The sequence below is a fragment of the Acipenser ruthenus genome, chromosome 41 (assembly GCF_902713425.1).
Source record: "Acipenser ruthenus chromosome 41, fAciRut3.2 maternal haplotype, whole genome shotgun sequence".
Taxonomy (NCBI): domain Eukaryota; kingdom Metazoa; phylum Chordata; class Actinopteri; order Acipenseriformes; family Acipenseridae; genus Acipenser; species Acipenser ruthenus.
The window spans coordinates 7714034-7741533 of NC_081229.1; the positions used below are offsets into that span (position 1 = coordinate 7714034).

Here is a 27500-nt window from a genome sequence, read left to right on the forward strand (position 1 = left end):
ATCAGAGAGTCCCTTTCATCCCAGTCACTGCCAGACCCCGATCAGAGAGTCCCTTTCATCCCAGTCACTGCCAGACCCTGATCAGAGAGTCCCTTTCATCCCAGTCACTGCCAGACCCCGATCAGGAGTCCCTTTCATCCCAGTCACTGCCAGACCCTGATCAGAGAGTCCCTTTCATCCCAGTCACTGCCAGACCCTGATCAGAGAGTCCCTTTCATCCCAGTCACTGCCAGACCCCGATCAGAGAGTCCCTTTCATCCCAGTCACTGCCAGACCCCGATCAGAGAGTCCCTTTCATCCCAGTCACTGCCAGACCCTGATCAGAGAGTCCCTTTCATCCCAGTCACTGCCAGACCCTGATCAGAGAGTCCCTTTCATCCCAGTCACTGCCAGACCCCGATCAGAGAGTCCCTTTCATCCCAGTCACTGCCAGACCCTGATCAGAGAGTCCCTTTCATCCCAGTCACTGCCAGACCCTGATCAGAGAGTCCCTTTCATCCCAGTCACTGAGTGGAAGCAGTGTTTCAAACTTGTGTAAACATTCTGAGAGGGCCTTTACATCACAGGCATTGTTTATAAAAACAGTGATGTCATCAGCGGACGCTGTTAACTAAACTGGCAGGGAACTGGGCACCCCGGGCACTGTGAGTCCACTCTGATGCTTTCGCAAAAAGTTTAGAGAGGCTCTACAGACAAAACCTGCTTTTTGTTTTTTTGCGGTTTAGGTTTTTTTTGCTCTCCACCCAGACAGGTTGAGTTGATTCATCATGTGACTTCACTCACGTGTCTCTGCCTAAACTCAACATGGTGGCTGCACCAACAAAGAAAACACAATGCAACGTTTCAGTAAAAGACAGAGCTAAAACATTTTCTGATTATCTACATGAGGATGGTGGGATACTATTCTGCAAGTGTTGCTGTCATTCAATTGATCCTGTACGAGTCAATACCATTACAGATCACATTGCCAGTCAGATCCTGTACGAGTCAATACCATTACAGATCACATTGCCAGTCAGATCCTGTACGAGTCAATACCATTACAGATCATATTGCCAGTCAGATCCTGTACGAGTCAATACCATTACAGATCATATTGCCAGTCAGATCCTGTACGAGTCAATACCATTACAGATCATATTGCCAGTCAGATCCTGTACGAGTCAATACCATTACAGATCATATTGCCAGTCAGATCCTGTACGAGTCAATACCATTACAGATCATATTGCCAGTTAGATCCTGTACAAGTCAATAACATTACAGATCATATTGCCAGTCAGATCCTGTACGAGTCAATACCATTACAGATCATATTGCCAGTCAGATCCTGTACGAGTCAATACCATTACAGATCATATTTCCAGGCAGATCCTGTACGAGTCAATACCATTACAGATCATATTGCCAGTCAGATCCTGTACGAGTCAAAACCATTACAGATCATATTGCCAGTCAGATCCTGTACGAGTCAATACCATTACAGATCATATTGCCAGTCAGATCCTGTACGAGTCAATACCATTACAGATCATATTGCCAGTCAGATCCTGTACGAGTCAATACCATTACAGATCATATTGCCAGTCAGATCCTGTACGAGTCAATACCATTACAGATCATATTGCCAGTCAGATCCTGTACGAGTCAATACCATTACAGATCATATTGCCAGTCAGATCCTGTACGAGTCAATACCATTACAGATCATATTGCCAGTCAGATCCTGTACGAGTCAATACCATTACAGATCATATTGCCAGTCAGATCCTGTACGAGTCAATACCATTACAGATCATATTGCCAGTCAGATCCTGTACGAGTCAATACCATTACAGATCATATTGCCAGTCAGATCCTGTACGAGTCAATACCATTACAGATCATACTGCCAGTCAGATCCTGTACGAGTCAATACCATTACAGATCATACTGCCAGTCAGATCCTGTACGAGTCAATACCATTACAGATCATATTGCCAGTCAGATCCTGTACGAGTCAATACCATTACAGATCATACTGCCAGTCAGATCCTGTACGAGTCAATACCATTACAGATCATACTGCCAGTCAGATCCTGTACGAGTCAATACCATTACAGATCATATTGCCAGTCAGATCCTGTACGAGTCAATACCATTACAGATCATATTGCCAGTCAGATCCTGTACGAGTCAATACCATTACAGATCATATTGCCAGTCAGATCCTGTACGAGTCAATACCATTACAGATCAAATTGCCAGTTAGATCCTGTACAAGTCAATAACATTACAGATCACACTGCCAGTCAGGTCCTGTACGAGTCAATACCATTACAGATCATATTGCCAGTTAGATCCTGTACAAGTCAATACCATTACAGATCATATTGCCAGTCAGATCCTGTACGAGTCAATACCATTACAGATCATATTGCCAGTCAGGTCCTGTACGAGTCAATACCATTACAGATCATATTGCCAGTCAGATCCTGTACGAGTCAATACCATTACAGATCATATTGCCAGTCAGATCCTGTACGAGTCAATACCATTACAGATCATATTGCCAGTCAGATCCTGTACGAGTCAATACCATTACAGATCATACTGCCAGTCAGATCCTGTACGAGTCAATACCATTACAGATCATACTGCCAGTCAGATCCTGTACGAGTCAATACCATTACAGATCATACTGCCAGTCAGATCCTGTACGAGTCAATACCATTACAGATCATATTGCCAGTCAGATCCTGTACGAGTCAATACCATTACAGATCATATTGCCAGTCAGATCCTGTACGAGTCAATACCATTACAGATCATACTGCCAGTCAGATCCTGTACGAGTCAATACCATTACAGATCATATTGCCAGTCAGATCCTGTACGAGTCAATACCATTACAGATCATATTGCCAGTCAGATCCTGTACGAGTCAATACCATTACAGATCATATTGCCAGTCAGATCCTGTACGAGTCAATACCATTACAGATCATATTGCCAGTCAGATCCTGTACGAGTCAATACCATTACAGATCATATTGCCAGTCAGATCCTGTACGAGTCAATACCATTACAGATCATATTGCCAGTCAGATCCTGTACGAGTCAATACCATTACAGATCATATTGCCAGTCAGATCCTGTACGAGTCAATACCATTACAGATCATATTGCCAGTCAGATCCTGTACGAGTCAATACCATTACAGATCATATTGCCAGTTAGATCCTGTACAAGTCAATAACATTACAGATCATATTGCCAGTCAGATCCTGTACGAGTCAATACCATTACAGATCATATTGCCAGTCAGATCCTGTACAAGTCAATACCATTACAGATCATATTTCCAGTCAGATCCTGTACGAGTCAATACCATTACAGATCATATTGCCAGTCAGATCCTGTACAAGTCAATACCATTACAGATCATATTGCCAGTCAGATCCTGTACGAGTCAATACCATTACAGATCATATTGCCAGTCAGATCCTGTACGAGTCAATACCATTACAGATCATATTTCCAGGCAGATCCTGTACGAGTCAATACCATTACAGATCATATTGCCAGTCAGATCCTGTACGAGTCAAAACCATTACAGATCATATTGCCAGTCAGATCCTGTACGAGTCAATACCATTACAGATCATATTGCCAGTCAGATCCTGTACGAGTCAATACCATTACAGATCATATTGCCAGTCAGATCCTGTACGAGTCAATACCATTACAGATCATATTGCCAGTCAGATCCTGTACGAGTCAATACCATTACAGATCATATTGCCAGTCAGATCCTGTACGAGTCAATACCATTACAGATCATATTGCCAGTCAGATCCTGTACGAGTCAATACCATTACAGATCATATTGCCAGTCAGATCCTGTACGAGTCAATACCATTACAGATCATACTGCCAGTCAGATCCTGTACGAGTCAATACCATTACAGATCATACTGCCAGTCAGATCCTGTACGAGTCAATACCATTACAGATCATATTGCCAGTCAGATCCTGTACGAGTCAATACCATTACAGATCATACTGCCAGTCAGATCCTGTACGAGTCAATACCATTACAGATCATACTGCCAGTCAGATCCTGTACGAGTCAATACCATTACAGATCATATTGCCAGTCAGATCCTGTACGAGTCAATACCATTACAGATCATATTGCCAGTCAGATCCTGTACGAGTCAATACCATTACAGATCATATTGCCAGTCAGATCCTGTACGAGTCAATACCATTACAGATCAAATTGCCAGTTAGATCCTGTACAAGTCAATAACATTACAGATCACACTGCCAGTCAGGTCCTGTACGAGTCAATACCATTACAGATCATATTGCCAGTTAGATCCTGTACAAGTCAATACCATTACAGATCATATTGCCAGTCAGATCCTGTACGAGTCAATACCATTACAGATCATATTGCCAGTCAGGTCCTGTACGAGTCAATACCATTACAGATCATATTGCCAGTCAGATCCTGTACGAGTCAATACCATTACAGATCATATTGCCAGTCAGATCCTGTACGAGTCAATACCATTACAGATCATATTGCCAGTCAGATCCTGTACGAGTCAATACCATTACAGATCATACTGCCAGTCAGATCCTGTACGAGTCAATACCATTACAGATCATACTGCCAGTCAGATCCTGTACGAGTCAATACCATTACAGATCATACTGCCAGTCAGATCCTGTACGAGTCAATACCATTACAGATCATATTGCCAGTCAGATCCTGTACGAGTCAATACCATTACAGATCATATTGCCAGTCAGATCCTGTACGAGTCAATACCATTACAGATCATATTGCCAGTCAGATCCTGTACGAGTCAATACCATTACAGATCATACTGCCAGTCAGATCCTGTACGAGTCAATACCATTACAGATCATACTGCCAGTCAGATCCTGTACGAGTCAATACCATTACAGATCACATTGCCAGTCAGATCCTGTACGAGTCAATACCATTACAGATCACATTGCCAGTCAGATCCTGTACGAGTCAATACCATTACAGATCACACTGCCAGTCAGATCCTGTACGAGTCAATACCATTACAGATCATATTGCCAGTCAGATCCTGTACGAGTCAATACCATTACAGATCATATTGCCAGTCAGATCCTGTACGAGTCAATACCATTACAGATCATATTGCCAGTCAGATCCTGTACGAGTCAATACCATTACAGATCATATTGCCAGTCAGATCCTGTACGAGTCAATACCATTACAGATCATATTGCCAGTCAGATCCTGTACGAGTCAATACCATTACAGATCATATTGCCAGTCAGATCCTGTACGAGTCAATACCATTACAGATCATATTGCCAGTCAGATCCTGTACGAGTCAATACCATTACAGATCACATTGCCAGTCGTAAACATGGAGAACAAGAAAGCAAAAAAGACTGCGACAAAAAACATCAAACAGTGCATTCTTCTGTCCTGAAAAACTGAGACCCACAGGACCGCGCTCATGCAGGGCTTTCTCAAAGGAAGATCGATGAACTGCGTATTTCATTATGGTTTGCTTTATTTCTTTCCACTCTACCTGCCTTTAATAAAGCTATAATTAGCAATGTTAAACCATGACCGTTTCTTAATTAAATGACATTATCTGACGATGAAGACATGAACTCCCTGCTATTTTTCTAGCTATGCATTCCTTAAAGGAAATGGACCTCTTTGCTGTGTAAGGGATGCAGTCACTACACTACACACCGTTTCATAAAGACATTCTGTCTGGAGACACAGCGCTTGTTAAATTTTGCAAATAACAAGAAGACAGAATTAGCAAAGAAACATTTGGGAGGATTCATTATGCATTTACATTAAACCACGCAACAACGTGCCCCTGCGCCTCGATGAGACGGGTGCCCCTACTACCCTGTAAGCGCCACATGCTTCAGAACTCATTGAAAACCCTGACTGATACTTTCCTGTTTTATTTTCCATCTCTGCCTCCCTCTGAACGATAATCACTGTGATCTGGGGTTTCACTGATTTATTTATTTTTAGTTTTTATTTTGTTTGTTTTTTATTTGTTTGCTGCAAATCAAGGAGATTTTAAGCGACAGGTTTCCTGTCCACTCCGAACCGACTGTTTAATACTGAAAATAAACTCTGTCAGACATCTGTTACACTAGTGGGGAAATAACAACAGCACAGCGATAAAGGAACTCACTGGAGGCTACATTAGAGACTGAAGGAATGAGATGCGACTTACAAGCAGGACCGGGATGAACGAGTCTCGTCACGTCAGCTCTGTTTGAAACAACAACAAGATGAAACAGAACGAGAGGCTCAATCAAGACATGACGGTGAAGACAATACAATGAAACAGAACGAGAGGCTCAAGACATGATGGTAAAGACAATACGATGAAACAGAATGAGTGGCTCAAGACATGACGGTAAAGACAATACGATGAAACAGAACAAGAGGCTCAAGACATGACGGTAAAGACAATACGATGAAACAGAACGAGAGGCTCAAGACATGACGGTAAAGACAATACGATGAAACAGAACAAGAGGCTCAAGACATGACGGTAAAGACAATACGATGAAACAGAACGAGAGGCTCAGTCAAGACATGACGGTAAAGACAATACGATGAAACAGAACGAGAGGCTCAATCAAGACATGACGGTAAAGACAATACGATGAAACAGAACGAGAGGCTCAAGACATGATGGTAAAGACAATACGATGAAACAGAACGAGAGGCTCAAGACATGACGGTGAAGACAATACGATGAAACAGAACGAGAGGCTCAAGACATGACGGTGAAGACAATACGATGAAACAGAACGAGAGGCTCAAGACATGACGATAAAGACAATACGATGAAACAGAACGAGAGGCTCAATCAAGACATGACGGTAAAGACAATACGATGAAACAGAACGAGAGGCTCAATCAAGACATGACGGTAAAGACAATACGATGAAACAGAACGAGAGGCTCAAGACATGACGGTAAAGACAATACGATGAAACAGAACGAGAGGCTCAATCAATACATGACGGTAAAGACAATACGATGAAACACAACGAGAGGCTCAAGACATGACGGTAAAGACAATACGATGAAACAGAACGAGAGGCTCAAGACATGACGGTAAAGACAATACGATGAAACAGAACGAGAGGCTCAAGACATGACGGTAAAGACAATACGATGAAACAGAACGAGAGGCTCAAGACATGACGGTAAAGACAATACGATGAAACAGAACGAGAGGCTCAAGACATGACGGTAAAGACAATACGATGAAACAGAACGAGAGGCTCAAGACATGACGGTAAAGACAATACGATGAAACAGAACGAGAGGCTCAAGACATGACGGTAAAGACAATCCATGCTGTTTTGTAACGAGCAGCTTCTCTGAGTTTAACAAACTGATCGAGACGATTCTGTTGCTTAAAAGGGCGTCACATGATAAACAAGCCGGAAACTTCCCAGCCCTGTCTAGAATATCCTGGCATTGCTCATGAATTACACAGCACTGTATTGACACACGTGTTGCATTTGTAATGAGCGATTCCAATTCCTATAGGATTCAATGCTTCACTACATGACTCATGACATGCACTGGAATGCACTGCCAGCGTGTGTGTCTCATGTGCAGCCTTCCTTCCTCCCTCTCACCAGCTGAATGCAGTGCTGGGTGCACTGTGACCTTATAAATTCAAACCCAACCCTCTCTATAACGCACAGCACAGTGCAATGCAATCAGGTCATCAGAGTTCATACACAAACCCAACCCTCTCTATAACGCACAGCACAGTGCAATGCAATCAGGTCATCAGAGTTCATACCCAAACCCAACCCTCTCTATAACGCACAGCACAGTGCAATGCAGTCAGGTCATCAGAGTTCATACACAAACCCAACCCTCTCTATAACACACAGCACAGTGCAATGCAATCAGGTCATCAGAGTTCATACCCGAACCCAACCCTCTCTATAACACACAGCACAGTGCAATGCAATCAGGTCATCAGAGTTCATACACAAACCCAACCCTCTCTATAACGCACAGCACAGTGCAATGCAGTCAGGTCATCAGAGTTCATACACAAACCCAACCCTCTCTATAACACACAGCACAGTGCAATGCAGTCAGGTCATCCTTCATCTCACTGAACAAAGTCTAGAGAAAGTTACATTGCTGTGAGACCCGGACAGAATGGGAGCTTCAAGCACAGCTGGCAAAATGGAACAGACCAGGAATCAAAAGCTACCATTCATTTGTTTATTTAGCAGACGCCTTTATCCAAGGCGACTTACAGAGACTAGGGTGTGTGAACTATGCATCAGCTGCAGAGTCACTTACAACAACGTCTCACCCGAAAGACGGAGCACAAGTGACTTGCTCAGGGTCACACAATGAGTCAGTGTTGCACTGGATGCATTTCTAAACTAATACCAAGGGTACATTGCAGGACAGCAAATTCATGATTGAAAGAATGGGTTCTTTTTAAAAGTCAGTTCTGATGTATTAAATCAAGTTTAAAATGTGTGACACTTCAAAACCACATTCACATCATGTGCTTGAAGATGTGCTTCCTTTATTAACTGGGAATAAGAGCAGCTTATTAAAATTGTGATCCTCAGTTCTGAACTGTGTGGAAATACAGAGTTGAAAGAGAAATGAGGAGTGTGTGTGAGTCTCAATGTGTGTGTGTCTCAGTGTGTGTGTGTGTGTCTGCATCTCAGTGTGTGTGTGTGTGTCTGTGTGTGCGTGTCTCAGTGTGTGTGTGTGTCTGTGTCTCAGTGTGCGTGTGTCTCAGTGTGTGTGTCTCTGTGTGTGTGTCTCTGTGTTTGTGCGTGCGTCTCAGTATGTGTGTCTGTGTGTGTGTGTGTCTCAGTGTGTGTTTGTGTGTGTGTGTGCGTCTGTGTGTGTGTGTGTATGTGTGTGTGTGTGTGTATGTGTGTGTGTGTGTGCGTGCGTGCTCACGCATGTGCATGTGTGTGCGTGTATGTGTGTGTGTCTCTGTGCTCACCTCCAGTCTGGTTGAAGCGCTGCATTGCGACTCCAATATTGGCTTTGAAAACCTGCTCTGCACCGATAAGGTTTTGAGCCTCTCTCTCCCAGTACTCCGGACCCTCAGATCTCTCCATCCAGTCCTGTGTGGGTCTCATCTTCTTGGTGATACTGTCGTAGTGCACATGCTGCACATCGTCCACCAGCCCCACAGCACTGAACTCAGGGAGCTCCGTCCCCTCTGAGACCCCCGTGAAGAAATACCTCAGGGAGTGGGTTCCTGGGACAGGGGAGGACACACTGGTTAGTCTAACTGACACAAGCAGCTCTCTGTGTCTCCGGAGGGATACCTGGATAACTTTGAAGTGTAGCAACACCGCAGATTGGAGGGTAATAAGAGGGACTGTCAAACACTCAAACTGTTTAATCCTGAGTGATTCTTCCAGTCACTTAAACTACGTTCATATACCAGTACAGTAACCCTGTCTAATCCAGCCCCTCTGTCTTGCTATATATACAGTAACCCTGTCTAATCCAGCCCCTCTGTCTTGCTATATATACAGTAACCCTGTCTAATCCAGACCCTCTGTCTTGCTATATATACAGTAACCCTGTCTAATCCAGACCCTCTGTCTTGCTATACCAGTACAGTAACCCTGTCTAATCCAGACCCTCTGTCTTGCTATATATACAGTAACCCTGTCTAATCCAGCCCCTCTGTCTTGCTATATATACAGTAACCCTGTCTAATCCAGCCCCTCTGTCTTGCTATATATACAGTAACCCTGTCTAATCCAGACCCTCTGTCTTGCTATACCAGTACAGTAACCCTGTCTAATCCAGACCCTCTGTCTTGCTATACCAGTACAGTAACCCTGTCTAATCCAGCCCCTCTGTCTTGCTATATATACAGTAACCCTGTCTAATCCAGCCCCTCTGTCTTGCTATATATACAGTAACCCTGTCTAATCCAGACCCTCTGTCTTGCTATACCAGTACAGTAACCCTGTCTAATACAGCACCTGTCTTGCTATACCAGTACAGTAACCCTGTCTAATCCAGCCCCTCTGTCTTGCTATATATACAGTAACCCTGTCTAATCCAGCCCCTCTGTCTTGCTATATCAGTACAGTAACCCTGTCTAATCCAGCCCCTCTGTCTTGCTATATATACAGTAACCCTGTCTAATCCAGACCCTCTGTCTTGCTATACCAGTACAGTAACCCTGTCTAATCCAGCCCCTCTGTCTTGCTACAGTGCCTTGCGAAAGTATTCGGCCCCCTTGAACTTTGCGACCTTTTGCCACATTTCAGGCTTCAAACATAAAGATATGAAACTGTAATTTTTTGTGAAGAATCAACAACAAGTGGGACACAATCATGAAGTGGAACGAAATTTATTGGATATTTCAAACTTTTTTAACAAATAAAAAACTGAAAAATTGGGCGTGCAAAATTATTCAGCCCCTTTACTTTCAGTGCAGCAAACTCTCTCCAGAAGTTCAGTGAGGATCTCTGAATGATCCAATGTTGACCTAAATGACTAATGATGATAAATAGAATCCACCTGTGTGTAATCAAGTCTCCGTATAAATGCACCTGCACTGTGATAGTCTCAGAGGTCCGTTTAAAGCGCAGAGAGCATCATGAAGAACAAGGAACACACCAGGCAGGTCCGAGATACTGTTGTGGAGAAGTTTAAAGCCGGATTTGGATACAAAAAGATTTCCCAAGCTTTAAACATCCCAAGGAGCACTGTGCAAGCGATAATATTGAAATGGAAGGAGTATCAGACCACTGCAAATCTACCAAGACCTGGCCGTCCCTCTAAACTTTCAGCTCATACAAGGAGAAGACTGATCAGAGATGCAGCCAAGAGGCCCATGATCACTCTGGATGAACTGCAGAGATCTACAGCTGAGGTGGGAGACTCTGTCCATAGGACAACAATCAGTCGTATACTGCACAAATCTGGCCTTTATGGAAGAGTGGCAAGAAGAAAGCCATTTCTTAAAGATATCCATAAAAAGTGTCGTTTACAGTTTGCCACAAGCCACCTGGGAGACACACCAAACATGTGGAAGAAGGTGCTCTGGTCAGATGAAACCAAAATCGAACTTTTTGGCAACAATGCAAAACGTTATGTTTGGCGTAAAAGCAACACAGCTCATCACCCTGAACACACCATCCCCACTGTCAAACATGGTGGTGGCAGCATCATGGTTTGGGCCTGCTTTTCTTCAGCAGGGACAGGGAAGATGGTTAAAATTGATGGGAAGATGGATGGAGCCAAATACAGGACCATTCTGGAAGAAAACCTGATGGAGTCTGCAAAAGACCTGAGACTGGGACGGAGATTTGTCTTCCAACAAGACAATGATCCAAAACATAAAGCAAAATCTACAATGGAATGGTTCACAAATAAACATATCCAGGTGTTAGAATGGCCAAGTCAAAGTCCAGACCTGAATCCAATCGAGAATCTGTGGAAAGAACTGAAAACTGCTGTTCACAAATGCTCTCCATCCAACCTCACTGAGCTCGAGCTGTTTTGCAAGGAGGAATGGGCAAAAATTTCAGTCTCTCGATGTGCAAAACTGATAGAGACATACCCCAAGCGACTTACAGCTGTAATCGCAGTAAAGGTGGCGCTACAAAGTATTAACTTAAGGGGGCTGAATAATTTTGCACGCCCAATTTTTCAGTTTTTTATTTGTTAAAAAAGTTTGAAATATCCAATAAATTTCGTTCCACTTCATGATTGTGTCCCACTTGTTGTTGATTCTTCACAAAAAATTACAGTTTCATATCTTTATGTTTGAAGCCTGAAATGTGGCAAAAGGTCGCAAAGTTCAAGGGGGCCGAATACTTTCGCAAGGCACTGTATATATACAGTAACCCTGTCTAATCCAGCCCCTCTGTCTTGCTATATATACAGTAACCCTGTCTAATCCAGCCCCTCTGTCTTGCTATATATATACAGTACAGTGGTTCCCCTTCTATTATACAGGCCCGGCAGTGCGTGTGAAGTTAGTTTTCAGGTTTGTTTCAGCAGAACAGGCTCTGCAAGGCTCCTGCGCCGTCTCCCCTCCCCTCCCCCTACGTAACGTGACGGATTGAATACTCGTGAATGACCCTGTGGTTGTACTGAAACATGATTGGCTGTGAAATTATGGCCAATGCAAAAAGTTGCCAATTATCGCATCGAAATATGATTGGGTGAGAAATGATACTCAACGCAAGAAGCGGATTTTCGTTTACAGACACTCGGGTAATTTTCATAACAATTTGTTCTCTCACCAAAAGAGTTACATTTTAAACAATATGTACATAGCTAGAGCAAGTAGCCTAAATGAGTTTGATTCCAGATCAAGCAATTACATTACAAAATATAATGTGTTGTATATTAATATTTTAACGTTTGCATCTACAGTGTAACTTTAATGATGACATGAATATCCTGAGCGAATTAGTACAAAATGTTCGTTGGATCACCTTATTACTATCATCACCAATAAGTGGCTAGTTAGCTAAGTTACTAATATTTGGGGAAAATCCAACAAAGTGGGAACACCAACCAATTCAACTTTAACTCATTTAACTTATTTTATAAAGTCCACGGTCCACAACGATGTACTTTTTGTTTTTGCTGAGAAAAATGATGGCATCCACATTCTCCAGTTTCAAAGAAGAACAGAGTTTGTTAACTATCATCTCAGCCTTGCTGAACACCCGCTCGCTCGGGATCGATGTTGCTGGGATACTGAACATGCTCATTGCTGAGGTTGCTGGGATACTGAACATGCTCATTGCTGAGGTTGCTGGGATACTGAACATGCTCGTTGCTGAGGTTGCTGGGATACTGAACATGCTTGTTGCCAATGTTGCTGGGATACTGAACATGCTAGTTGCCGATGTTGCTGGGATACTGGACATGCTCATTGCTGAGGTTGCTGGGATACTGAACATGCTCGTTGCTGAGGTTGCTGGGATACTGAACATGCTAGTTGCTGAGGTTGCTGGGATACTGAACATGCTTGTTGCCGATGTTGCTGGGATACTGAACATGCTAGTTGCCGATGTTTCTGGGATACTGGACATGCTAGTTGCCGATGTTTCTGGGATACTGAACATTCTCGTTGCCGAGGTTGCTGGGATACTGGACATGCTCGTTGCCGAGGTTGCTGGGATACTGAACATGCTCGTTGCCGAGTTTGCTAGTTTTGTAAAGCGCGTCTGGTTATTTTTCCCCCACAGCAGTGGATCTTTACGGAGCTCCAGAGACGACATGGTTGAGGAAAAAAAAAAAATGTTGGACTAATCTGTGTGCACAGTTTAGCAATCTACTGAGTCCCTACTGTGCAATTGGCATATGAGGCATGTTTGCCCTCTGTTCTTCCCCAGTAAACCACGTTGGGTCGGGCTAAATACAAGTGGGACTTGCAGGAGGGTTGCCCCTTTTCAGGTACCTGCAGAGAAATCGATGGTCCAACGTGATTTAACCAATTAAATTTAAAGCTACTTCTTCAACATAGACAAATATATTTATGCACTTAAAAGCTTGCGAATAAGAAGCTGGCGAATAAGAAGCCAACTTCAGCCTCGTCCTGCACTGCGCACACTTGCCACGCCATTAAAAAGTGCCCCAGTATGATGGTTTACATGCGGAAGGAAAGGCATTGCTCTGCAAATGTTTCAAAGGACATTGCGTAGCCTGTAGCAAGATTCACTATCAGAGTTTTAAATGTAGCTCCTCCACGATGTATCAGCATCCACTAATTACCTATATGGTAACAGTATCCTGGGAGACAGTCAGCATGGTTTTAGCAAGGAGCGAGTCTCACAGTAAACATCGCCTCTCGGGATGGAATGAGGATGGGTAAAGGACCCCAGTACAGCCCCTGGCTGCACAACACTGACCATGGTATGTTTACAAACTTTAAAAAATAAATAATAGGTTGATTGATTTGTAACTCTAAAAGAAATGCTTTGTGTAACTAACGAGTATACAATGTGAATTTAGACACTTCCTCCAATGATCCATTTTCAGTTCGCTTGCATGAATTAAGATTTGTGTGTTGAAGTGTCAATGTAAGGCAAATCAAACTTGTTACATATCAAAGACGGGAGTGTTTGTTTGAAACACAGCCTGGAGGTTTACTGACTTGTTGTCACCTTTAGGAATGTTCTGCCGATTCTGCAGGCAGCGCAGACAGCCGGGCAAAAGAGACACATCTGAGAGACAATGTATTGAGGTTCCTTGTAGTAATTATAGGCAGGATACTCTAGATGCACACATGAAGTCAGACCACCACATAAGATGTGTCCGCATTCATGCAGGGATGGGCAAAGGTAAAAGGTCATGGCTGTTTTTTTTCTCCAAGCCACAAAAAATAATCTGCATGACGACATCTGTCTGTACAAACATCCTCCCCCGAATGACATTGAAATGCAACTAAATCCTGTATTTTGGACGTTGGTGACACTGCAACAGGACCGTCACAGCCTGGTTTACCTGTGTATCCCAAAACTGTCTTTGGTAAGCAAAACCATTCATTTTCATCAGAATATTAAAATACGTTTTCATATTTAGAGGACAGTAAGGAGGCAGATGCGGCTTTCTGCTCTCCTTGCAGACACTTTTTTCAGAATTCAAAAGACTGAAAATGAAGTGAAGGACTGGATAAATCTAAAGAAAAAACTTAGAAACATTCGTAATCTGGCACCACAAACGGAGTTCTGAAAGGTGTATGTTCTGACTGTAGCGTCACAGTTATCAAATTCTCACAAAACGGTGGTGCGTGAAAACAGACAGTATGCTACAAAAATATTTTGCCACAAGTTCTGTAAAATCAGATTCGGATCAAGCTGTTTGTATAGATAACAGCAATTCAAATAAATGTAGAAATTGTGAAGAGGATGTTCCAGGCAAGGGAATGAGCGAAAAGGATTCAGAGTTTTCGTCGGCTGCCTCCTGCAGCGGTATGGGGGGCTCAGATCAGCAGGAAGAATGGACGTTAAACCAGCCAAGCATTGTCTCCTAGAAATGACATTGAAATGCAACTAAATCCTGTATCTGTACTATAGTATTGAGTTTGATATCCCAGCTGCCCTAGCGGTTTGGCGCTTGCGCAGTAGGAAAACGAGAAATATGTTTGTTAGACCTGCTTTTCGCACTTGCGAGTAAAAAAAATCGATCTTCTCTCACAAATATTTCTGTGTTGGTGTGACAGGATGGCTAAGTGGTGACGTCAGGCCAGAGTCAGGAAAGAAAAAACACTGACAGATACTGCAGTAAGAAAGACGCGGCGTGTGCCGTTTATTTTTAAACAACAAAAATAAAATAAAAGGTTTAAACACAAAACACACAGTGCTCACAGAGCAAAATAACTGATTAAACCAAAACAAATCTCAAACACAAATAATAATACGATCCCAGGTCAGGCTGGGCCGCTGCTGTCACTGTTCCTAGAATCTTGGCTTTAAATAAATTAATTTCGCTCTCGCTCCGTTCTCTCCTCTGAACAACCCACCACGAGTGCAGAGAGCTGCAGGTTTATATGCAGGTGACCATCTCCTGATTTAGCAACACATTCATCATTTAATTAATTCAGGAGATGGCCACCTCCTGCACGAGGTTTTTAATTACTCCTGGCAGAGGATGAGCACTAATCTCGGCTCTGCCAGAACACATTTTAAAATAAAAACAAAGACAAAACATACAGCGCTTCACCGTCATATATAAATACATAAATCAAAAAACAAACAAATACAAAATAACACAAATAAGACACAGGGGCGGAGGGGAGACCCCGTTCTATAAATAAATACTATATTTAAACAGCAGGGCGTTGCCCTGCACACTTTTCCTGTACAGGGCTCCTGGCCCTCTTACAGTTAGTCAGAACAATTTCTTGTGAGGGTTTGGGCAATTTATTTTGGGGAGGCATAGCCCCCCCCCAAGCCTCTTATACGTGCCGCCTGTAGGACCAATACAGTTTTTTTTTTTTTTTTTTTACTAATGATTTAATTGAGAATTTCATTATGGAAATAATTTATTATACTAAGCCTTCAGGAGTTGAAGATGTAAAGATATCTGCAAGGCCTGCATGTCTCTGGCACTTGGAGATCTCTGCGTGTGTACTGTCTAAGACTTCTGCACAGCAGTGTACTTACATGGAACATGTCTAAGACTTGTGCACAGCAGTGTACTTACATGGGACATGTCTAAGACTTCTGCACAGCAGTGCACTTACATGGAACATGTCTAAGACTTGTGCACAGCAGTGTACTTACATGGGACATGTCTAAGACTTGTGCACAGCAGTGTACTTACATGGGACATGTCTAAGACTTCTGCACAGCAGTGCACTTACATGGAACATGTCTAAGACTTGTGCACAGCAGTGTACTTACATGGGACATGTCTAAGACTTCTGCACAGCAGTGCACTTACATGGAACATGTCTAAGACTTGTGCACAGCAGTGTACTTACATGGGACATGTCTAAGACTTCTGCACAGCAGTGCACTTACATGGAACATGTCTAAGACTTCTGCACAGCAGTGCACTTACATGGAACATGTCTAAGACTTGTGCACAGCAGTGTACTTACATGGGACATGTCTAAGACTTGTGCACAGCAGTGCACTTACATGGTACATGTCTAAGACTTCTGCACAGCAGTGCACTTACATGGTACATGTCTAAGACTTCTGCACAGCAGTGTACTTACATGGAACATGTCTAAGACTTCTGCACAGCAGTGCACTTAAATGGGAAAAGCACTAAGGTTGCATTTCTTAAAAACGGATTATCAGACAAGATAAAAAAGACAAACAAATTCTACAGGAAGAATACATATGGATCACGTACAGACTTCCACTGGATATCTACTTTGAAATACTGCACCAGACACCATGCTAACTTGCTATCTGTGCCATGTTTGCCCAGCGTTTTTGTATCAAATCCATTTTGGGCCTGGATAAATACACATGGGGGCTGTAGAGGGGTTCTACCTGTGTGAGAATCAGCTTTGCAATAAGGGGCCCAAAGCGATTTAACCCCTGAAATACCCCAGTTACTTATTCAATTTGTGTTACATTTGCGGGATGCGAATAAGAAGCTGGAGAAGAAGCAGCCAACTTCAGCATTGTGTAAATATTCTACATTTTATGTTGAAGCACCTGCCCAATTGTGTGGGTTTACTATTACAAAACAGTAACTTGAAAAAGGTAGGACTGTTAACTCACCTGCAGCAGACCCAGCATGAACGCAGCACAGGATCCCCAGCACAACCGCCCTCAACATCTCCGCTACTCTTCAGACATCACAGTAATACAAAATAAACTCGATTTCCGTGGATAATGAGTAGATTTCAGAACAGTCCTACTGGATCAGCCTCGGTACACACACAGTTACACACTGAACAGCTCTTCGCGGTTCTGTCCAATTATGACGGCTCTCAGCCAATAGGATGCGCAGCATCATCAGTCTCCGGGCAGGAGGGCCAAAAGCACAAAGCCGATTTGTTTTACAGAAGTGTTGCCACTGGGGCAAAAATACAAATATCTCTAGAAACTTTCAATTTTTGCCAAGCGCTCCTTTTCTGATTCAGTTTTAAAAAAACACTCTGGCCAAAGGTTTTGCAGCACCTAGAATTTTAGGATCGAGACATAATTCAATAAAAAAAGTAAAAAAAAAAATATATGAACAATATATATAAAATATATATTTTATTTATCAAAGAAACTACAAAACAATATTGCAAACGTCTACAGGAAGTCATAATAGTAGTACAGTATTTCATGTTAGATTTTGAAATGTCACATTTTTTAAATTTTTGTCCGTATATGGAAAACTACAAAGCAGTGTGTAATTCAATATGTTAACGTAACATTATTCAGCAGGTTTCATTCCACTTTATGTGGTAATGTGTTCATTCTATACATAGGTAATAAATAGTCACTGCGCGGAGACGTCAGTCTCTTTCACTCAGTCTCTGAGTGATGCGACCTCACAAGGGTGGCGGTCGTCTTCTCTTTCAGGGAGCTGGGGTTACATCCGTAACCTATCGTTCCCTTTCAATTCGAAGATGACCTCCAACCAATACTTTTGGGAAAGTATTGCAGAGCCCTTGTGAGGGAGAATGAGCGGACAGCATCTGAGGGACATCTCGCTACCGCCATCTAGTGTTGGTGGTGTGAGAGTGCAACCTGGAGGACCCTGGTGCCTATTGAAGGCATAGAGGGATCTACGACATTGAGTCGGTAGAACCTGGTAAACGTATGCAGGGTAGTCCAGCTAGCCGCAGTACATATATCGGTCAACGAGGCACCTCTGAAGAGTGCCCATGACGTAGCCACACCTCTGGTAGAGTGCGCGGCCCTCCTCCCAGGTGGGGGTAGGCCGGCATTAGTATATGCAGTCGAGACTGTGTCCACAATCCAATGGGACAGTCGACAGGGCAGAGGGAATTCAATCTCCTATCCGTCATGCATACAGGAACTGTGCACAGACAGTGTCTGTAGCTCACTGACCCGCTTAGCGGAAGTGATAGCTAACAGAAAGGCTGTCTTCATAGAGAGATATTTCAGCTGTATGGTATCTATGGGCTCAAACGGGGCCTTCGTGAGAGCCTCCAGTACCACGTCTAGACTCCATTCAGGGAGGACGTCCTTTATAGGAGGACGTAACCGCTGAGCACCCTTTAGAAAACGGGTCACCAGAATATGAGCGCCCGGGGATACTGAGTCAATGGGAACATGGCAAGCAGATATGGCTGCTAGGTAAACTTTCAATGTAGAGGGGGATTTACTCACCTCTAGCAGATCGTGCAGAAACTGTAAAATAATTGCTATAGGGCAATACATGGGATCGTGGCTTCCAGCCATGCACCAGTTTTGAAAATATTTCCACTTGTAGGCATACAATGCTCTCGTGGAAGAAGCCATAGCGTTCTGCAGTGTACCGACTACTGTGTCTGAGAGCCCTAAGGCGGACAGACGGTCTCGTTCAGGGGCCAGACCCACAGTTGGAGTCTGTCCGGTTCTGGTGCCAGGGGGTGCCTCTCACCTGGCTGAGGAGATCCATGCGCAGCAGGATCTCCCAGGACTGGCCCTGAAAGCAGCTGACAGAGGTTCGAAAACAAGATTCTCCTGGGACACCTGGTCAATGCCTAGTGGACCTCCGCAGCTGCGGAGGGAGAACTACAGGGGGCAATGGTTCATCTCTGCCGTGGCAAAGAGATCGACCAGGGCTTCCCCGAAGCGTTCCCAAATATGCCTCACCACCTGAGGGTGCAGTCGCCATTCTGACAGGTGAGGACCCTCCCTCAAGAGGAGGTTCACCACTCCTGGGAGATGGATAGCCAGAGCCAGGGCATACGACATACCTTTTAAACCCGGGATAATTCTGGTTGCTCTTCTTTGCAGTCTTTCTAGAGCAGCAATATCCTTTTTGTAACGAGGTGACCAAAACTGAACACAATATTCTAGGTGAGGTCTTACTAATGCATTGTAAAGTTTTAACATTACTTCCCTTGATTTAAATTCAACACTTCTCACAATATATCCAAGCATCTTGTTGGCCTTTTTTTTATAGCTTCCCCACATTGTCTAGAGGAAGACATTTCTGAGTCAACATAAACTCCTAGGTCTTTTTCATAGATTCCTTCTTCAATTTCAGTATCTCCGGTGATACTGAAATTGATACAGTAATAGCGGTGGGATAGCGGTGGGATATGTGACAGAAAGACAATGATTCTTGGTGGTAAATCTCCCTCCTGACCTGTGAGGGCGCTAAGTAACAGGAACAGAGTACCCTGGACTATGTGGCCTGACACTTCATTCCGAGGGTTAAAAGGAAGTTGGTCATCTAGAAAGAGACGGAGCTTTGGTGCATTAACTCATCGACCCGGAAGGGAAATGATGTGGCAGCCGCGGATTGGAGGAGCAGCTGCAATCGTTTACCAAGGGGTCACGAGTGACGGGACAAACAGGGGTCGAAGCAACATAATCTGTACCTTCAGTTATTGTTAAGGAATGACCCGGAAACGTATCGTGAGTGTTCTGTTTGTTTTGTCTTGGCTGAAAATACTGTTTGGTATTGTTTAGACGGCTCACACGATCCGGAGCTGTCTCTAAAGGCCAGCACCAACCCGGACAACATCACTGCACTTTGATTCATTAAGGACTGTATATTCACAATGAGCACGCACTGTGGACTTGTGTTTGTGTCTGTGTCTGTGTCTGTGCCTGTGTTTGTGTCTGTGTCTGTGTCTGTGTCTGTGTCTGTGTCTGTGTCTGTGCCTGTGTTTGTGTCTGTGCCTGTGTTTGTGTCTGTGTTTGTGTCTGTGCCTGTGTTTGTGTCTGTGTCTGTGTCTGTGTCTGTGCCTGTGCCTGTGTTTGTGTCTGTGTTTGTGTCTGTGCCTGTGTTTGTGTCTGTGTCTGTGTCTGTGTCTGTGTCTGTGCCTGTGTTTGTGTCTGTGCCTGTGTTTGTGTCTGTGTTTGTGTCTGTGTCTGTGTTTGTGTCTGTGCCTGTGTTTGTGTCTGTGTTTGTGTCTGTGCCTGTGTTTGTGTCTGTGTCTGTGTCTGTGCCTGTGTCTGTGTTTGTGTCTGTGTCTGTGTCTGTGCCTGTGTCTGTGCCTGTGTGTGTTTGTGTCAAAAACGTTTTTTTCTTGTAGAGCTCCTAAATTATACAATGCTCTGCCTTTGTTAGTCAGGGAAGCTGGGACCGTTACAGTTTTCAAGTCAAGACTAAAACCGCACTTTTATAAAATGACTTTCTTATCTTAGTGGGTTTTAACGTAACTTTAAAATTGCTGCTTTTGTATTATTATGTGTATACTGTTATTTAAATCTGTATTTAAATGGTGTGACTGTGGCAGTTGCATGTATGACATGCTATACACATGTATTGTGGTTTGTTCTTTTTTTCTGCTATGTGCTGTACAGTGCTTTGCAATACTTGTGTATAAAAAGCGCTATATAAATGCAATAAATAATAAATACTTGACATAGGGATGTTGACAATGAGAACTCCGAAGCTCAAACCCCAGCTCTGTCTCCGCACTGTATTAAAAGCTGAGCTGGTTTAGCTCCCTGTGGTGCTGATCAGAGCTGCAGCATTGCCACAGTGACAGTAACTGAGCAGATCTGTGAATGTGGTGCTGATCAGAGCTGCAGCATTGCCACAGTGACAGTAACTGAGCAGATCTGTGAATGTGGTGCTGATCAGGGCTGCAGCATTGCCAGTGACAGTAACTGAGCAGATCTGTGAATGTGGTGCTGATCAGAGCTGCAGCATTGCCACAGTGACATTAACTGAGCAGATCTGTGAATGTGGTGCTGATCAGAGCTGCAGCATTGCCAGTGACAGTAACTGAGCAGATCTGTGAATGTGGTGCTGATCAGAGCTGCAGCATTGCCACAGTGACATTAACTGTGCAGATCTGTGAATGTGGTGCTGATCAGAGCTGCAGCATTGCCACAGTGACAGTAACTGAGCAGATCTGTGAATGTGGTGCTGCTTCAGCTTCTCATGCAGCCACTCACAGAAACATGTTTCCTATCAGAGCCGTGCACGGGACAGGCTGCAGCACAGGCAGGACATAGTTTAAAATATAAGAAACACCAAAAGACAACTGCAGTCTGAATAGCTTTATTCCAATTAATTAAGTGCCTCAGATTACAATTTTTCAATGCATTTTAACAGAGGACTAGCAGGCTCTGTGGAGAGAGAGAGACCCTCAATCCTGACCTGGGACCCCGCCCCCCCCACATCCCTCTCATTCAGTCCTGGGCCTCTCTCAAGCACAGATTGACACGGCTGGATTGTGTTCTGTGCTCCACTGGGGGTGGACTAGCTGGGATCATCACACACACAGAGCAGCTGGATTTAACCCCAGGACCCCTGCAGGTGAAAGGCAGGAATGAGAGGCTGGTGAAGCAGCCGCTGTCTGTCTGCCTGCCTGCCTGCCTGTCTGTCTGTCTGTCTGTCTGTCTGTCTGTCTGTCTGTCTGTCTGCCTGCCTGCCTGCCTGCCTGTCTGTCTGTCTGTCTGTATGTCTGCCTGCCTGCCTGCCTGCCTGCCTGCCTGCCTGCCTGCCTGCCTGTCTGCCTGCCCCACCTGGTCCCCCGGGATGTCTTATCATGAGGAGGCTGCTTCCCCATTGGAATGGCACTGCACTCAATAAGAGACCAAAACCTTATGACTAAAAAAAGAACCAAAACCTTATTACTAAAAAAAGAAAAGCCTTAAATTAAACTTATCCCCTCACAAAAAAATCTAATATGCACAACTCAAGCATTTCAATGAAAGCGATTTACAGAAATCAGTCACATTCAACCACATGCGTGTACGACAATCAGGAGATGCAAACCCTAACCCCTCCCTCTCATCTCCTCTCAACCCTCCCTTTCCTCTCCTCTCCTCTCTCAACCCTCCCTCTCCTATCCTCTCTCACCCCTCCCTTTCCTCTCCTCTCCTCTCCTCTCTCAACCCTCCCTCTCCTCTCCTCTCTCACCCCTCCCTTTCCTCTCTCACCCCTCCCTTTCCTCTCCTCTCCTCTCATCCCTCCCTCTCCTCTCCTCTCTTACCCTGGGGACTGGGACACTGGGGAACACTAATGGACTGGGACACTGGGGAACACTAATGGACTGGGACACTGGGGAACAGCGAGACACTCTTAACAAACTATCTACAGTATTATCAAAAGCACATTCTGATTGAGAAAAACATCAACATGGTAAATAAACAAAGCCGGACCAGTAGACAAGGGAACTGCAACATTTCAAACTGAAGTGAAGACACCGACTCACTCGGACTCAGTGTCTGCCTTAAACAGGATACATGCAGCGATGCTAAAAGAGAAGACAGCCAACTCTCATCAATACAAACAAGGGACCAGCGAAACAATGTGTCTCATCAGTAATTCTGATTATCAGGGGTCTAAAGCCAAATGCATCCTGTGAGTTTGTATTGAAGTTACAGTACTGTGCATTTTATTGACAATATGGTTGTGGGAGCTTTTAAAAAGTATACATTGCAAATGAACTGCAGTTGAAATGTGCATGTCCCAGCTGCTGTGCTCATTCCTCAGGGTGTGTCTCATAGTGAATCCAGATTCAGACTGCAGTATATTACTGATCCTGGTTTTTCATAATGGTTGAGAAAGTGTTCGCAGGAATGTTGAAATCTGCAGCAACATCTTTCTTTGTCTGGGACAGTGGTGCAATATTTATTGAGTGATTTACAATAAGAGACTGCTAAACCTGTCAGGGACCATGCAGAACATTCGTAGTATGAGGAAATGAATTCAGTACAAGTTTGTTTCAATGAGAATTGACTGTACTTTGACAAACATTCAACTAGAACGCTTTACTAATGTCTTGATAATGAATTAATAAATTACACTAGTGAGTGTTAGTGTTTCTACAATAGCCCTGCATGGATATGACAGCTCCTTGTTAAACGGGTCGTCTTGCTGTATCCCATTATAATATCATGTTGTAGAAATGCATGTTCTTGTTCCTCTCATTGTATCATTTGTGTTGTTTGCTGATTTACACAGTTGATTTTGAGGCAGGTTCCTTGTCTACTGGCTTGCACAGTTGCAATGTGTGGAATCAAATCAAACTATAAAGCAGTATTGTGTATGAAGGATTGTAAAAGATGAAATCTCTGCAGAGTCGCTGATTCTCTCTGCAGTGGAGTCACATTCAACCACACGCGTGTACGACAATCAGGAGATGCAAACCCTAACCCCTCCCTCTCCTCTCCTCTCTCACCCCTCCCTTTCCTCTCCTCTCCTCTCTCAACCCTCCCTCTCCTGGAATGAGACAGAAAAGGGGCGTTAACAAAGAGGACCAGTGAGGTCATCAGTGAGGTCATCACAGTCACAATGTAGCTCAGGAACAAAACCACACAACACCACTGATATAACCCTAAACTGTCCTCAATATTCCCCTTCAATCTCTGCATGTTTACGAGTGATTGTGAATAAGACTGCACAGCCTCTCAGTGTTCAGGACTGACTCTTACCTCAGACATGAGGGGCGGTGTCAGAGGAAGTGTCGGAGCCTTCCTTCCCTGAAATAAACAACAACATGACCAGTGAGACACAGCATGGAGCAGAGACACAGCACTGGAGACTCACTGACACTGGAGACACACAGAGGGACGCTGTGGAGCAGAGACAGCAGCACTGGAGACTCACTGACACACAGACACACAGAGGGACGCTGTGGAGCAGAGACACAGCACTGGAGACACACAGAGGGATGCTGTGGAGCGGGGAAACAGCACTGGAGACACACTGACACTGGAGACACACAGAGGGACGCTGTGGAGCAGAGACACAGCACTGGTGACACACAGAGGGACGCTGTGGAGCAGAGACACAGCACTGGAGACACACTGACACTGGAGACACACAGAGGGACGCTGTGGAGCAGAGACACAGCACTGGAGACTCACTGACACTGCAGACACACAGAGGGACGCTGTGGAGCAGAGAGCAGCACTGGAGACTCACTGACACTGCAGACACACAGAGGGACGCTGTGGAACAGAGACACAGCACTGGAGACTCACTGACACTGCAGACACACAGAGGGACGCTGTGGAGCAGAGACACAGCACTGGAGACACACAGAGGGACGCTGTGGAGCAGAGACACAGCACTGGAGACACACTGACACTGGAGACACACAGAGGGATGCTGTGGAGCAGAGACACAGCACTGGAGACTCACTGACACTGCAGACGCACAGAGGGACACTGTGGAGCAGAGACACAGCACTGGAGACTCACTGACACTGCAGACACACAGAGGGACGCTGTGGAGCAGAGACACAGCACTGGAGACTCACTGATACTGCAGACTCACAGAGGGACGCTTTGTTTCTAGTTAAACAGTCTAACTTCACAAGACACACTGTTTGTAGGATCTGAAGAATTAGAGGAATAAGCAGCCACTACCCCAGGAGCCTCCTATTGACAATTCAATCAAACACATAAGATGCTGTTTAAAATGCACAATGTGGAAAAGCACTCAATCCAGTACTTACTTGGAGCTTTGCTGTAGTCTGCCTTCTGGGCACCTGAGTGAAAAGAAAACACAGGATTAGTCACTGAGCTGATTCTCACTGGCTTCATAGTTGTGTTTTCACACTGCATCAATCCGAGCTACCCCGTTCACACTGCATCAATCAACCCCGTTCACACTGCATCAATCCGAGCTACCCCATTCACACTGCATCAATCCGAGCTATCCCGTTCACACTGCATCAATCTACCCCGTTCACACTGCATCAATCCGAGCTATCCCATTCACATTGCATCAATCCAAGCTACCCCGTTCACACTGCATCAATATGAGCTACCCCGTTCACACTGCATCAATCTACCCCGTTCACACTGCATCAATCCGAGCTACCCCATTCACAATACATTAATCCGAGCTACCCGGTTCACACTGCATCAATCTACCCCGTTCACACTGCATCAATCCGAGCTACCCCATTCACACTGCATCAATCCGAGCTACCCCGTTCACACTGCATCAATCCGAGCTACCCCGTTCACACTGCATCAATCTACCCCGTTCACACTGCATCAATCCGAGCTATCCCATTCACATTGCATCAATCCAAGCTACCCCGTTCACACTGCATCAATCTGAGCTACCCGGTTCACACTGCATCAATCTACCCCGTTCACACTGCATCAATCCGAGCTACCCCATTCACACTGCATCAATCCGAGCTACCCCGTTCACACTGCATCAATCCGAGCTACCCCATTCACACTGCATCAATCCGAGCTACCCCGTTCACACTGCATCAATCTACCCCATTCACACTGCATCAATCTACCCCGTTCACACTGCATCAATCCAAGCTACCCCGTTCACACTGCATCAATCTACCCCATTCACACTGCATCAATCCGAGCTACTCCGTTCACACCAGACACTTAACCCCACTCTAAGACAGCTCAGCTCTTTTTGTTGTTGTGTAAACGCAGCTGGCACAGGTCCAGCCCAGGTCCTGCTCCAGAGGGGGCTCTGCGACGGCTTTGCTCTGTTTTTTGCTCTGCTGTGAACGCAGCGGTCCCCGAGTCGGCTCACGTTTGCCACGTACACTCGTGGGCAACGCCCCCATTGTCAGCGTCACACAGACACAGACAACAGCAACAGGAAGCTGGGATTGTTACTCAGACAACAGAACCAAAAGATATCTGTGACAGAAAGCTGAGAGAGACAGAGGATCCCAAAATACAAACAGACTTTTATATCTGTGCTATAATGTGAAAAGACATTTAATAATTCATGTGGGGTAAATGTGAAACAAGCCAAGCTGCCTCGACACTTTGTCAGGAATATCATTTTTCACACATATCTACAAACGTAACCTGTGATCCTATTCTGATACGTATCATCATGAGGAAATGTTGGGTTTTGTGGGAACCTCGATCTGTAACAAATCACTCCAGTAAAGCCTGTAAGAAATGAGAGGTTTCCCTCACAGGGTGAATACAGTCCTCTGTTTAAAGTAACGTGCTTGTAGACCTGCACACAGACCAGCTTGTTTATATGCATCACAGCTCTAACAATCATACAATCTGAACAGTAAAGTCACAAGCTTGTGGAGGTTTATTCAATTTAAATGAATGGCTTCATCATCGTAAGTGCCATGATGTGAAAGGGTTACCAGACACCCCGGGAAAGCTGGGATTGGACCCATTTGCAGCCTTCGTGCTTTGTCCCGGACAGAAGCAGTGAAATTGTGAAATCGTCCCGGGTTTGCTATTTTGCATTTTTTTATTTGTTATTTGTTATTTGTTTATTTAGCAGACGCCTTTATCCAAGGCGACTTACAGAGACTAGGGTGTGTGAACTATGCATCAGCTGCAGAGTCACTTACAATTACATCTCACCCGAAAGACAGAGCACAAGGAGGTTAAGTGACTTGCTCAGGGTCACACAATGAGTCAGTGGCTGAGGTGGGATTTGAACCAGTGTCAGTTTTGCTCAGCAAGTCAACAACAGAGTCATGTAGTTCACTGCCCCCTCCCTTCCCTCCTCCCTCTCCCCTCCCTCGCTCCCCTCGCTCTCTCCCCTCCCCTCCCTCCTCTCCCTCCCTCTTCCCTCTCTCCCCTGCCTCCCTCCCTCCTCCCTCCTCCCTCTCTCCCCTCCTCACCCTCTATCCCCCCTCCCCTCCTTCCCCCTTCCCTCTTCCCTCCCTCTTCTTTCCCTCCTCCCTCTCTCTCCCCTCCACTCCCTCCTTCTCTCCCCCTCCCCTCCCTCCTTCCTCTTGCCCCCTCCCTCCCTCCCTCCCTCCCTCCCTCTCCTCCCTCTCTCCTCTCCTCTCACCTCCTTGTTTCTTCTTCCAGATCACCACTCCAATGATCACTGCAGCCAGAGCCAGTACACCCACTATGACTCCAGCAATGATCCCAATAGG

The 27500-nt window shown here is 44.7% G+C and overlaps 2 protein-coding genes and 1 long non-coding RNA gene across 4 annotated transcripts in view; all 3 read right to left on the bottom strand.

The window, feature by feature from the left end:
- LOC131709128 (H-2 class I histocompatibility antigen, Q9 alpha chain-like) overlaps window positions 1-17420 on the bottom strand; it is a 26581-nt gene extending 9161 nt beyond the window's left edge. Inside the window, exons 1-2 of the mRNA XM_059011075.1 lie at window positions 17287-17420; window positions 9054-9314 (exon numbers count right to left, since the gene is read on the bottom strand). Of these exons, the coding sequence (XP_058867058.1) occupies window positions 9054-9314; window positions 17287-17344 (319 nt within the window). The 5' untranslated portion in view covers window positions 17345-17420. The remainder of the gene's footprint in view (window positions 1-9053; window positions 9315-17286) is intronic.
- Window positions 17421-21678: 4258 nt separating this feature from the next.
- Window positions 21679-27500, bottom strand: part of LOC131709134 (uncharacterized) — a 53047-nt gene continuing 47225 nt past the window's right edge. Inside the window, exon 2 of the long non-coding RNA XR_009311386.1 lies at window positions 21679-22239. This is a non-coding gene — a long non-coding RNA (uncharacterized LOC131709134). The remainder of the gene's footprint in view (window positions 22240-27500) is intronic.
- LOC131709127 (H-2 class I histocompatibility antigen, Q9 alpha chain-like) overlaps window positions 23943-27500 on the bottom strand; it is a 20214-nt gene continuing 16656 nt past the window's right edge. For both annotated transcript variants that reach the window (XM_059011074.1, XM_059011073.1), the window contains 3 exons: window positions 27410-27500; window positions 25104-25136; window positions 23943-24123 (listed from right to left, as the gene is read on the bottom strand). The exon at window positions 27410-27500 is cut by the window's right edge and continues 17 nt beyond it. In XM_059011074.1, coding sequence (XP_058867057.1) covers window positions 24077-24123; window positions 25104-25136; window positions 27410-27500 — 171 coding nt within the window. In that variant the 3' untranslated portion in view covers window positions 23943-24076. The remainder of the gene's footprint in view (window positions 24124-25103; window positions 25137-27409) is intronic.